At 43.8% G+C, this 13,658-nt stretch overlaps 2 protein-coding genes across 2 annotated transcripts; one reads left to right on the top strand and one right to left on the bottom strand.

Moving 5' to 3' along the window:
- The first annotated feature begins 13 nt into the window (after positions 1-13).
- On the top strand, positions 14-9,058 carry laptm4b (lysosomal protein transmembrane 4 beta). The gene is made up of 7 exons (XM_037474790.2): positions 14-260; positions 1,100-1,217; positions 2,924-2,997; positions 3,091-3,213; positions 3,362-3,460; positions 4,701-4,796; positions 6,951-9,058. Exons 1-7 carry the CDS (start codon positions 168-170, stop codon positions 7,023-7,025), a joined length of 678 nt encoding a protein of 225 aa, XP_037330687.2. The 5' UTR covers positions 14-167; the 3' UTR covers positions 7,026-9,058.
- Positions 9,059-11,487: 2,429 nt separating this feature from the next.
- rpl30 (ribosomal protein L30) lies at positions 11,488-13,648 on the bottom strand. Its single transcript, XM_037475078.2, has 5 exons — positions 13,556-13,648; positions 13,393-13,441; positions 12,743-12,888; positions 12,347-12,477; positions 11,488-11,577 (listed from the first exon to the last, which is right to left on the bottom strand). The coding sequence occupies exons 2-5, from the start codon at positions 13,411-13,413 to the stop codon at positions 11,525-11,527; spliced, it is 351 nt and encodes a 116-aa protein (XP_037330975.1). The 5' UTR covers positions 13,414-13,441; positions 13,556-13,648; the 3' UTR covers positions 11,488-11,524.
- Between the last annotated feature and the right edge of the window lie 10 nt (positions 13,649-13,658).

Genomic DNA, 13,658 nt, shown 5'->3' with positions numbered 1-13,658 from the left:
ATCCACTCGGTGCACAACGTCTCGAACACTCGCTGCATGCGGCGCGCTTCCACCGTTGTCGTCGCGGCGTGGAATAGTTGCTTCACTTGGCCGTGGAGGAGGAGGAGGGGGCTCTGGAAGGGGTCGTGCATTGATGAAATAACGCCAGCATCGGAGCAGGATTAAGGATGATCTCTCCGTGGGACCGGTGGTACTCGACGAGCTGCTGCCTCTGCTGCCATGTCCGGACGGGCACCATTATTCTGGGGATATGGTACATGGTAAGCGAGGGTTTCCTTCCACGTGACCACAAACCGTCCACGCTAAATGTGTTTCAGTTTGTTTCAAAGTATCAATTGTCACAGCGGAGAAGTTACCGCTGTGTTTTTTTTCCCCGTTACTCATTCGTGATTTGCCATTTTGAAGGGTGTCCTCTGGTTCTCGGTGGATGTAACGTGACCGCCGTTAGATCACGTGACCGACGTTACATGCGAACTGTACAGCGGTGATTAATTAATCGACTGGCACATTTCCAGATCGTGCCTTCTATTGGGGCATATAGATGGATTTTAATCAAATGCAGATGTGCGCACATGACAAAACCGACATATTTATTTCTATATAGAGATTTTGTCGTCACCTCTGTATTTGATGAAATATATGTATTTATTTATGTGCTGAAATAATAACTTGATATTAATATAGAGTTGGCTTCTGTTTTTAACCAGGGGTAACCCCACATTTAAACAGTAGTTCAGTAAGCGCGTTAGATCCCTGACCTCTGACCTTTCCCTCTCTATGACTACTAATCAAGGAACAGGACCAGTCATTGCTGTTTCTGACCACTCTACTATTTAATAAAGAAAGGTACCTGCGAAGTACATACTAATAAGAACAATAACAGGTTGAGTTGCTTGATCGGGAGTTCGGCACAACAGATCAGACTGTATCACATCATGAAGAGGAACTCATTCAAAAGCCTCTTCATCTCGGCTCCTTTAATCACTTCAACAAAAACTCTCGGTCCATCTGACCCTTTCTTTCTGAAAGTGAACCCAGGATCGTAGAACGGGGAAATGAAATGTAACGTCAACATTGATCTTTATCTCCCCCCCTGTAGCTCATCAACGCGGTGGTCCTACTCATCCTGTTGTCGGCTCTCAACGACCCCGTTCAATACCGCTACCACCTCACCAGCTCCGAGCTGGGAACCGACATCGATGTCATGGACGATGCAAGTGAGTGCAGCGAATCCTGCCCGAGTGTTACGTATCTGACGGGCTGTGTCGGGTTAGACGTCCTCAATGAGGCACGCTCATTGTTCTACGTGAGAAGTAAAAAAGGTGCACATGATTGGAGGGAAGAACTTCTTGTTGGAGTTGTTGTAGAAGGAGAAATTGTGTTGTCAAAAGTCTTCTACAAATACATGTTGAATTAGCCTGTATAGTAAATAATGCACTATTTCTGAAATGTTTAAGTTAAATAACATCAGTGGTGAAAGTAAGCCGAGCTGGCTTGGGGCCCCAAGACAACGACTGGTTAAGAATAAAATGCAACGACAAACTGTGAGCGCCCCTTTGATAGTCAATGCAGTAAAGTGCAATGACACTGTTATCGGGATCCCCCTCAAGGGGCCCCTCTCATGATCTGTGCTGCTGGCAAAATACAAAACCTCGTCGGTCGGCAGTCATCATGAAGCGGAATTATGCTTCAGGAAGCCAGAAAAGGAAGAAGAGAAAGGAAGAGGAGGATAATAAAAAACAAGATAGTGGTAAGTGATAAATTATCACATACCACTGTATACCATGTATACAGATACAGGTGGGTTACAGAGTGATACTAGAGTGGTAAGAAGTCCTAGTGAATGCTCGATAAGTAGACTATAATACAGTAAATAAATAAATAATTAGGCTAAGTGAAATTAAACCTGTATCATAGTACCACCAAAAAATAAAAACTACTTTCACCCTCTGAATAACATTCTGTCCAAAAAAGGCACGATTACGTTCCAAGAACGTGAGTACGAATCCAAGCCACATCCTAATAAAAACAGTAACAACATCCAATGCCGTGGCCTTGTTGTTTGTGTTCATCTCCTCGTAGCTCCGTGTGTTTCTGCCGCTCTGAACTCTCGTCTCCTTTTCTCACGCTGCTGCTCTGAGCACAGACGCAGCTGAGTCCACTCGGCTCCATGCAGAACACGTCAGTGTGCACGCGTGTTTTCGGTATTCCCCCCTCCGGCAGCTATCAAAATCATCATCACATCTGCCTGTGGAACACCAGAGCTGTGACTCTCTATCGGACGCCGTATTGCCCGACGGCGTCGTTGCTCGGGCGACGTGTTTGTGGGCGACAGTGCACTTCTTTTTATATTTTATATTTAGTGTGTGTGTCAAGATGTGCCGTTGTATCCGGGGTGTGTGTGGCAAGGCGGGGGATTAAGATGGAAGAGTATCATCATTTCCCTCGGCCTTAACACAGTATCAGTTCTGTTCGAGGCAAAGTCGCTGTGATCCTGATGATCTGCACAAGTTCTTCTCAGTTCATCATGGAAAATGGTAACGTTTTCATGCCAACATGAAATCCCCCTGTTTCACAAGAGAACACTAAGCGCTCACAAAGCGAACACAAGCAGATATCCTGTTTTAACTGGATGTCCGTAGATCGGTGACATTGGCGACATTGACATTGTTCCATTAGGTCATATTCAGCACATCTTGCAGACAATTACTAACATGCTGCTGATCTTGTAATTTGTTATTCTCCGAACAGATTGCATGCTAAAAATAGCAAGGTTACTTAAGGTGCTTAGTTTTTTCCAATCCATGTCCTCACCTTTGGATTAGGTCATCAGGCTCAAGAGTTCAAGAGAAATATTACAGCAGGTTCTCAAGTAGATTATCTGTTCCCACATTGTTCTGTATTTTGTGTTTTGCTTCTACAGATATCTGCATTGCCACTGCGATATCCCTGCTCATGATTCTCATATGTGGCATGGCAACGTATGGTGCTTACAAGGTAAACAATGAGATTTAAACGGACCTCTGACTTTGATGATAAAGCTGACCTTTTTCTGACTTTCTTCATCTATTCTGGATGTCTCCTACATAGCAACACGCTGCCTGGATCATTCCGTTCTTCTGCTACCAAATCTTTGACTTTGCCCTCAACACACTGGTAGCCATCAGTGTGGTTGTTTATCCCAACACGGTGCAGGATTACCTCCAGCAGCTGGTGAGGACTCTTTCTCTTCAATAGTTGCTTTTAATAACTATACTGAAACTGTACTATACCACTTCATTTATATACCTCTGCTACAACACTTCTTGTCTTTTTTTTAAAATCTTATGACTTTTGTTATCTTGATTTCTATCCCTTCCAGCCGGGGACATTCCCTTACAAAGAGGACATCATGTCCACCAACAACGTGTGCCTAATTTTCGTTGTCCTCCTCTTCATTGGCTGCATCCTCTCCTTCAAGGTGAGCCCACGGAGTCTCTTTAACACCGCAGATTCAGACGATATTTGGCCGTTTCTTGGAGCTGGATTTTGTAAATGAATGTATGACACCCATCTCATTAATGTCTCAATAGATGAATAGAAAATAGTATATTTGAAAGGGAATTAATGATGCGACACATTACATCCACACACTGAGCATTTGTTCCCTGAAATGCCTTTTTTTTTTAAATAGATATACTCGTCATGCTGCAATGTGATTAAAGCAATTAAGGTTCACACTGTGCACATCTCATGCAGTATGAACCACATGGCATGTGTGATAAATCTGCCACTGTGAACAATCCAGTTTCTGATGTTTTTCATGAGATTCATCACACAGTCAGAGAGCAGCAGGTCAGGGACAACAGGGAACAGGCTCCTGTCCAGCCAGCTCCCCCTTAATGCATGGACGGCTCTCTGGGCGAAGCTATGCTTTGGCGCTCCCAGGCGAGATGGGATGGAAAGCTCCAGTCATCTGTACAATCAAATCAGGTTGTTTTTCCTGCAAGCTCAGATCTGAAATGTTCTCGGCAGACATCCAAAGCCAGAGCCGGGCTTTTGTGATAACTGCTGGACTTATTGTGTCTCAGGCAGAGCGCATTTATGGGTTAGTTGTACTACTTTTAAGAGAAAATATAAATGTCATATTTAAAGTTGCCAAGCTAAATGAATAGAATCCCATGTTCATGGATAGGCTGCACATACAGTATACTTACGCTACTGTGGTGATGATAGTCGAGCCGGTTTCCCTGGAAATGGGCCACATCTGAAACCTCAGCACAGAGGCAACACCTGCTGACGCCAATATCCTCCTCTCGACTGCACTCAGCATAAATGACGGATAGAGACAGGCAGGAAGAAGGGGAGCTGGAGAGAGAAAAGGGGGATGCGGCAGATAGAAAAATGTGCACACAGATGGTTGGACGGATACAGAAATAGGAATTCTATGGGCCGGATGGTCGGTGTTGCACTGAAAGGGTCGGGGAGTTGCCTCGACTGAAATGTTGTAGGACGACCAAAAAAAAGCTTGTTAAACTGTTTCAAGCTGTCATGTATCGCTGTCTGCCTTGTTGCAAAGGTAGTTCATCCCAGTCTTTATCAGATTGTGATACGATGCGTCAGAATCCCTGACCTCAATGAAAGGATGAGCAGCCACAGGAATGATGATGATGATGATGTGGATGAAGGTCATCGTGTGGTTTTTATCTATCTGTGGACAGGCCTACCTGATTGCCTGCGTGTGGAACTGCTACAGATACGTGAGCGGCAGGGGCACCACAGAAGTCCTGGTTTATGTCACCACCAATGACACCACGGTGAGTAATCGCACCCCCCTACAGGTCCTCGCCTCAAGGACGCACTGGAAATAACCCCCACTCGGGGCGTTATTTAATTGAACTTGTGCTGCATTGATTTATTCTGGTGGCTTAGAAACTTCCGGTTCATTTCGGGATTATTATTTTGATATAGGTTTTTGATTTTAATTTTTATTTAGCCCTTTGCCTGGCCTCAGTATAATAAATGGGGCCAAATTCAAGGTATTTGCTCCTTAACAAAATGTGTGGTTGTGTATGGCCTGCAGGTATCAAACATGGGGACAAAAAAAGCCCAAAATGACCCCACTTGTCACAATAAAGCGATTAAAGTCGGATTATATGTTCAGCTGTGAACCAATTTGCTTTTGTATGTTATTGCAGCTCAATGAGTTGATACCTCTAAATGTACAAGGTAAGGATTGCAGGCATTACTTTATGCACCATTATGATTATGTAGTGTGAATTGTGCATAGAGCAGCAAATTAGAGCCAGAGAGAGAGAGATCTGAGAGTTAAATATTAAATGCAAATTCTCAAACAACCTCGCTGACCTCAACCTCATATTTGAGAAGTTAAATGAATCTATGTAACGCGGAAGGAAAATAATCAATAATATAATATAATAAAAAATGATGCTTTTATCATCTGCATCATTTAATTACATTCTATGTATTAAAAAAACATTTTATTTAAATGCCTTTATTGTGACAAACAAGTCATTTTTAAAATCAAATAACTTTCCATTTCCATGAGGTTCAGGTTAGTGAGATGCAGCCATAAAATCCCCATCAATGCTAGAATATCTGTCCAGTCACAGACCCTACATACATACGTGAAGATGCTATGTGTTGTATTACAACCATTCATTAATCATTGGAAAAAACACCAGAATGACCTAGCCTACACGCATCACTTTAGGAGATGTGTTGCAAACGATGAGTAGAACTGGGAAGGTGAGACCGGTTCCTCTCAGTCAGCAGGTTATTCGCTGTGTGTAGGTCGTGCCGAGGTGGGATTGGCTGATCGGAGCTGGATGTCGTCCATCACCGCTTCGTCCCCTGTCGGTGGTGACTCACTGGGCTTTAGCGTGGTCACGGTTTTTTTCCATTCGTCCGTCCGCCTGTAATCCTCCCCACTGACACAGGAGGCGTTAATCTGTTTCCCTGGAGCTTTTGTCTCGGTGCGCAGCACCTCGTCCGTGTCTCCCTTCGTCCCACGCACAAAAACTAAACTAAAGGCTGTCCTGTTGTGTATTATGGGGCGAAACGTGGGTTATGTGTCGATCAGGACTCTTATGGACCTAATATTTTAGCAAATGTGTTTTGGGCCAAATCAGAGTAGCCAACAACGGAGGAAACTAGGTCAAAGCCAAGGCCACAGCACAGGCTGAATTTTAATTAGAGACGTCTTTAAAATGCAACAAATAGCATGAACGGGGACAACATGGCTTCATCCCTGCGTTCCTCACAGAGAGCCAAATGAATATAGAGCGCCGCATCTATTTTTACTATTAGAGAGCCAGCAGTGCGTCTAAATGGCTTTTTACTGCCTCCAACATCAAGCACCGCTGCTTATCTGCCGTGCTTTTATGTAAACGCCATTAAAATTCAAAAGGGTCACCCGCCCCCGGCCCCCGCACCCTCTGCCGCCAATGCCCCCCAGCCCCTTCCTCGCTGTTTATGTCTCTGTCCATCCTCTTCTCCTTTTCTGGACATGTTACATAATTGTCTGCTTGTCCGCCTCATTTCAAATCCTCCCAGTGCTGTGTGCGGCGGGCCTCCCTGGCCGCTCCACTAATCCGTCCCCTCGGAGCATATTCTCCCTCTCTCTCTCTCTCTCTCTCTCTCTCACTGAATTGGCGGCAGTGGTGATTTTATAACACCATTTGCAGAGATAAAACTGATGGCAAACTGACCTCTGAGGGCGTGTGTGGAGGTTACCGGTGCTGCTGGAAACGCCCTGTGTGGGGATGGAGTGAAGAGTATGAAGAAGAAGGAACCTGGGGCTATGTCTGAAATCACTTCCTGTTCTCAATATGCAGCCATTTTTATTTGAGTGTCTTGTATCTCTTTTAATGTGATATCTGTATATGATATATTTGAGGGATGCTTTGAAACTGAAAGACTCCCTCCTGGGTATCTTTGTTGTATTTCAGGTTCTGCTGCCCCCGTACGAGGAGGCCTTTGCCATACCACCGAAGGATCCCCCTCCCCAGTATATGGAGGCGTGAGAGACGTCCCCCACAGCCCATACTCCGAACACGTCTCCCTCCTCCGACATTAGGACCCCAGCGCTGGCCGGGACAAGCTGAAAAACAGACAAAAGTCTCTGAGGCTCAAATTCCTGCCAACTTCTAATTAGATTAGCCTGACCCTGAGCCAGTATTGCCCCCCCCCCCCCCCCCCACTCGCGATGCTCTCGCTTTTCCTTGCCTCCTCGTTTCCTCTGTCCTACACAAGGACAGTATCACAGCAACTCAAGTCGCTACCAGCCCTCCCTCCTGGCAGCATCTGTCCCCCCTGGCATCCATCTCAGCCCCCCCCTCCCCTCCTGAACATTCTGTCCCAACTTAATTCGCACTTTTCTTTGAGTGAAACGTGTACCGGTTTGGCCACCAACTGTTAATCCCCCGATACTGTGACTCTCCCTCGTGGTCTTAGTCTTTGTCAGCAAACCCACCCCAAAGACAGACAGACAGACAGACAGACACAGAGAGAGAGAGAGAGAGAGAGAGAGAGAGAGAGAGAGAGAGAGAGAGAGAGAAGCGATGTACACCATCAGTTATGCAAGAGCACTTTTTCCAGAAATTGACAATTCCCTTTGTCGAATGTAATGACAAGGTATTTTTGTATGACATTTTTGTATAACGGCATAAATTGAGGGGGGGGGAAAGAAGTGAGTGGGCGAAGGCTTTCCTTTTGTGATGTCATACGCTGTAGCTATTCCTGCAGGGGGAAAAGGTTTTGTCCTCCCCCGCCCGGTGTCCTTTGTGTCCACGTAACACGCCGTCTGTAGACATGTGACCCACCAACGGCCCGCAGGCGAAACCTCGTCCACCCGTCCATCTCAACCCCCGATATTCCAGTTTGCCTTCCTCTCTGTTCCGACGTCTCAAAGGCCGAGAAGGACATCCGTGTCGTTTGAAGCATGCAAACATGGATGTGTCTCACACTGCAGACGGTGAAATGTGAGACACAGAGTGTGTGACAGTGATTCTGTGTCGTGTTCTCGTTGAGCTGCAGCAGCATCGTTAGTGTCTTTGTTGCTTCTTTTTTTGAACGTATCACGGTGTATAATCGGATCTTTGTAGGTGCGCTAACTTGGCTGGACTGAGGGCATTTTCTATGAAGGCTGAGGGCATTTTCCTATGAAGGCGGCGCAAAAACATGCAGCTGTACATGCAGAGACCGCTCGTGTGTTTGTGTGTGTGCCTGAGCGCTATGTGTGACGTCGTGATGTCACTCCTGGTTCCTTTTATATGTGGTAACATTTCCTTTGCACGTGCAGTGATGTCGTGTTGAGATATTTCCTGTGCTGGTGACCTTTTAATGAAATTAACGATGGCCGGGAATTTGAAGCAGTGATTTAGCTTAGCGTAGTAGCACAAAGTCGATTCACAGTAGTCGGAACTAGATGTTTGTCTTTTGCTTAGAACTAGTCAGAGGATAAAGAGGAATACTAATGGAATAAACAATATTAGATAAACCGAATCCCATTTTTTCCTATAATTGCTAAGTAATATTTCCTATCGATTCCACACTATACAACAGTGCATTCAACAACTGATTCTAATACTGTATTTAACAATGTAGCCGGACATTTGTTGGCCCCTTTGTCATTTTTCTCCTGTGTGAATTATGACCACTGCTGTTGCAAATCCAACATAGCTAAACATTGCACTTTAAAGCCAGCGTGAGCTCACCGGGAGCTGATGTGGGTTTTTTTAGTATTCACCTTCTGGGCAGTCTGCCGTAGTTGAGTGGTTCTAAACACAATCCACCGCCAGCTTCTGGACGATAGAACCGTCTGTAACATCAACTTGTCAGTGGGTGATGTGTCCGATAGGAGACTGGAGGAGGATTTCAGCTGTAGGGTTTAGCGGAAAGGCTTGTACAGTATCTGTATCAATTGGATGGACGATGTCTCATTTTATTAGAATCACTCCCAAGACTGTTCTCCATTGCTTTCCATTCAAACAAATCCTATTGTTGGATCTGCACAAGCTCATGTCCTCAATTCTGAATAATAAAAAGCTAAATCAGCCCCTGTCTGATTCGGGTTCGCTTCATTGAGTCAACAGTTCTCACCTTCTTCTTTTTGTTTTTTAACTTTTCTCCAAAAGGAATTATTAAAGTTTTTCAGCGCACACACAGGTGTCTCTAATGACACTAATGATGGCTCCAGCATGCAGAATGTCAGGAGCCTCAGAGCACCACCGTTAACCTGATCGTTGTCACCTGGGCTGCCCTGTGAAAACGCTTTTGCATTCGTGGACCTGGGGATTAGTATTAAATGTACTTTGGCTAAACTGGGATTGAGAATTGCTGCACGTGGAGTTATTGGGAACAAAACAAACTAAAATGATATTTAAAATGCAGTGTCTGGGTCTTGGCATTTGAGAAAAAGAAACAAATGCATCTCCCTGTCGTTCACTAAGAACTGACTGGGTTGATTTGTTTTAACTGAAACATTTATTATATTATGTTATTTTAAAAAGGACCTTTAAAAATGCAAATGCAACCAGCAGCATAAAAAACACTTTTGTTAGAAACGGTCCTGATTTGTGACTGACTGAGGTGCTGATGCGGACACGCCGTGCTGCCCTCAGAGACTCAGCATCCCTCAGTGGAGAAGAACACGCTGGCAGATCAACAAGGATTGACCCAAAGGCCTCAAAACGGACGCTGGGGTCTGACCGCAGCCACCGGACAAACCCGCTCACCTCCAGCCACTGGGACGGGGCAGGAGGCAACCAAACAGATCCCATTCTGTCTCTTTTCTTGCTTGTTGGGTGCCGATATGGGGTTGTACAGTGATATCAGAGGTTTGTGAGAGGACGGATGAGCAGACCTCCGACCTCCCTGAAAATTTAGTTCTACCCCAAGAGCCTTGAAGTTGTCATACGCAATGTTCTTGTAACTACACTTTCTAGGATATTAATAAAGATTACAAATACATAAGATAGTTTGTACACTTAGACAGAGTAATAAATGTACTAAATATGTCTCATGAATATTTCAAACTTTCTATATAATATGCTGTCAGTGAGACACAAAGCAATTAGCACCCTGTAAATGTTCGCTGGGGTCATATGCCATTCTGTTTGTTAGATATATACTTTATTAATCCTCAAATAATGTTACCATGGCGAGAAATGTTCAATATTGACTTTACTTGAACAATAAGGCTTAATACTCGGTTGCCTTGTGAGTAGGATTACATTTTACTCAATTTTGTGCTAGATGAACTGGAGACAATATAATTTGGGATCAGCTAAAATAATCAGTACCAAAAACAGTATACACAAACTAATGTCTGTTGTAGGATGCTGTAGTTCTATTTATGGTGCAGGTTGTTATTGCTTGATAATTCAAATCCTCCTCGCCGGCCTCTTTAGTCCTCATTCGGCGCAGGGCATCTGTCACACACGAAACAGATCATCTGGGATGATTTCATTCAATTTAATTGGGAATCAAGAAAACAGCTTAGAGAAGCAGTGAGTGAAAAAACTGGGCCAAACCACTGGATGGACGGCTTATACCTCTGGGATGATTTATCAGTTTCCAACGTAAACCAATGGCACTGACATCTGGTCTCAATCTGAAGTACCAGTAAACTATCAAATCCTGGTATTCAGTTTTGCTGACTGCTATTTCTGGTAAACAAACATTATCTAGCGGTTTTTGACTGGTTACATTTGATGTGTTCTCAAATTAACCTAAATGTAAACGCTTAATGACTGAAGTCTTGTATTTAACAGAGCGCCAAAATTCCTTTTATCCTACTTGTGGTGTGAGAACAGCTTCTTTTACCACCAACAAATGTCCTACATCCACTTCAAGTGGTTATTTTGAGTTAGTGGATTTCTTAAGTCTTATATTAGCTCATAGGTCAAACGAAAGCCTTCTATTTATACTTCCCAATTTGGATTGAAGAATTTAAGGTTTATTTAAGGACCCAATTCGGATCAAACTAAGATTTTCTTCATCTTTCTTTGCTCCATGGCTGAAAATGTTTTTGTATAGCAGCAAAGCATTTTGTTCCCTGCTTCTAGTATTGGTTAATATATTCTCACTGAAGCCAGAGGACTTGAACAGCATGTGTGACAGGGGCAGACACACGCTAAAGCCTCTAATACCTCGGGAAGGACAGCAGCCATACTTTCTCACTGTCAACAGGATGCAGCTAATGCAGCTCAACGGGGATACGGTTAGGAAAGAAATAAGACCCACTGTTTTGAATCTGATTCCCAGAAAGATTTCCCGTAGTTCTGCTTATAAATCCCATATGGTTAACAGTCCGACAGAAACAAGAGGAAATCCCACAGATATCTAAAAAGGTAAACAGAATGACCTCATCTGAGAATGTCTAGAGGACACTGATGCTCTCTGGTGGCTACTTGCATCATTGAAAGTCTCCCAACAGTGGAGTATCTGTATTGTAAAGAAAAACAACAGCATGTACTGTTAACACCGACTTTATTTATAACAACGGGGTGGGGGAACAGCTCTACTGGGGTGGCTGCTGCTGGTCCGGCATGCTCCTGATGATGTCAGAATCGCCTGGAAAAAATTTAAAAAAAGTCAGTCAGATCAAAATGAACATTGCCACAAAGAATCAACTAGATCCTCTGCATAGAACAGCTCCTTTGGGATTTTGGATTACGTCCTCCAATTACATTAAAGTGAAAAATTTACCGAGCATTGATGAAATATCCACAGAACACAGGCAGTTCAACTTGGCAGTGAAAGGTTAATCTTGGTAACTACTAGTCTTAGACTGGACCAGAATCTGAGTATGTCCAATAAGGCAGAAATTCAAACAGGAATCAATGGACGGAGACTATTCATAGCGTTTTTATCAAACATCAGCTAATATATTATTCAAAATATTCAAAGTAAGGTTAATGGAGACATTTTTGCTGCGCTATTTGTTGCCCTGAATTAAGATTTGTAAATGCATTGACAAACTGGTTTCGGGTTATATAACGTCACAGATCTGGCTATTACCCATTTCACCTGTCTAACACAAGAAATCCTGCAACCAAATAGTTTGACATTAAAAGATACCAAAAAACATAAATAACAAATTACATGATAAACAGAATATTTTACTCTGACCTCCCTGTATCTTAAATAGATATGACAAAGGCCAATGTGGGTAAGACAATACTAACAGCATATCGCTCAACGTGTTCCTTGTATGCAAATTAATATTCTGCCATGAATCACTGAAATGCAGTGTTTGATAGACCAGTTTAGTCAAACTGATTAGCTTAGACACTATTAAACCTGTGTCTACTGCACCATCATGTCATGAGTAGGTACTCACCAGGGTCAATGATGGCCAGTGTGCACACCCTGAAGTATTTGCCGCAGGCCGTGCCGAGCTCAATGTTGTTTCCACTGTAGTGATGGACACCAGTCTTGGCCAGCATGGCATAGTACTCAACCTCAGATTTCCTGAACAGGATATACACAGAAGAGAAATGTGAGTCAAAGCAGATATAAGAACAGAAATCACTGGCACAAAAATGATCCGGTTTTATGCAGTGCAACTTTACACACAGCACCCAGTGAATGCAGTATGCCAATAGTTGATGCCAGATTTCCTTTCAACCATATGGAGCCATTGTCACATAACGCTCGTGTTACTACGTAACAGCGAACATTAGAGACATTTGTTTACCGTAATATAATACATGTAATGTATTTATCAGTCGTTTACCTGAGGGCTGGGCAGTTGTTGGCCAGGATAACCAACTTGGCTTTTCCCTGACGGATCATCTTCTGGGACTGTTTGTAGCCCAGGACGTATTTTCCACTCTTCATCACCAGCTGGAGACGGGAGTTAATAGACTCCAAGGACTTTTTCTGAACAGACAAATGCACAGATCTTGAGTTAGTGACAACCCTATAGCTAACGTCACGTTTCAAGCACGGTTTTATTCAGAGCTGTGTTAATTTAAAGCCGTGCGAATACTACAATCACCGTTTAAACAATGATCAAACGGAGGACGTGATGTGTGATGCGTATTTAACGTACAATTAGCAGGAATCGTTGACAACAAAATTACAAAAATGTTAGCTTTTACGTTAGCAGGCTAGCATTAGCTACGCTGAGTTTATAATCTTACAGTACTAGGGGGACAAGAGTTCATCGACGAAGTAATGGGTCGACGGGTTGACGATCGACAAATGCTTTCATACAATTACAGTCGAATTCATTTAACAAAAAACACATGCACATCATGTCTCAATAATACGTTAACACGGGAGCTACAATGCTAACTAGCAGGCCCTGACAGAAACACGTCTCCACGTGAAGGCTGGCCGTATAGCAGCGCGTGCAACGAGGAACGGGCCAACGCCACTCACCGTTTTCTTTGCGGCCACCATTTTTGCGGGTTAGTCCTGACCGGCCAACCTGCGGTCGAGAGGGGGGAAGGAGAAGACTTTCGTTATTGTTTGGATGGTAGAACAATGTTAAATTGAACAAATCCCGGGTAGTTTTAATCAGAAAACCCAGAGCTCTTCTTACAGTGAGTTAACTCCAATATGGCCTCGGAGAGAAAGGAAGTCCCATGGTGCATTGCGCTGCTATCTGTCCGTGAGCCTGCGCAGACGAGTACTGCGCAGTCTAC

The sequence above is a fragment of the Pungitius pungitius genome, chromosome 17, assembly GCF_949316345.1.
Source record: "Pungitius pungitius chromosome 17, fPunPun2.1, whole genome shotgun sequence".
In the NCBI taxonomy this organism is placed as follows: Eukaryota; Metazoa; Chordata; class Actinopteri; order Perciformes; family Gasterosteidae; genus Pungitius; species Pungitius pungitius.
This window is presented reverse-complemented; position numbering and strand designations above follow the sequence as displayed.

What these genes read in the sequence shown, in the direction of transcription:
- rpl30 (XM_037475078.2), bottom strand. Translation starts at nt 13,413, where the DNA reads ATGGTGGCCGCAAAGAAAACG. An exon ending in AACAACTGCCCAGCCCTCAG is followed by an intron (nt 12,478 to 12,742) that starts GTAAACGACTGA and finishes TATCCTGTTCAG; the next exon opens with GAAATCTGAGGTTGAGTACT. An exon ending in ACTGGCCATCATTGACCCTG is followed by an intron (nt 11,578 to 12,346) that starts GTGAGTACCTAC and finishes AATTTTTTCCAG; the next exon opens with GCGATTCTGACATCATCAGG.
- laptm4b (XM_037474790.2), top strand. Translation starts at nt 168, where the DNA reads ATGATCTCTCCGTGGGACCGGTGGTACTCGACGAGCTGCTGCCTCTGC. An exon ending in CAACGTATGGTGCTTACAAG is followed by an intron (nt 2,998 to 3,090) that starts GTAAACAATGAG and finishes TCTCCTACATAG; the next exon opens with CAACACGCTGCCTGGATCAT. An exon ending in GCTGCATCCTCTCCTTCAAG is followed by an intron (nt 3,461 to 4,700) that starts GTGAGCCCACGG and finishes ATCTGTGGACAG; the next exon opens with GCCTACCTGATTGCCTGCGT.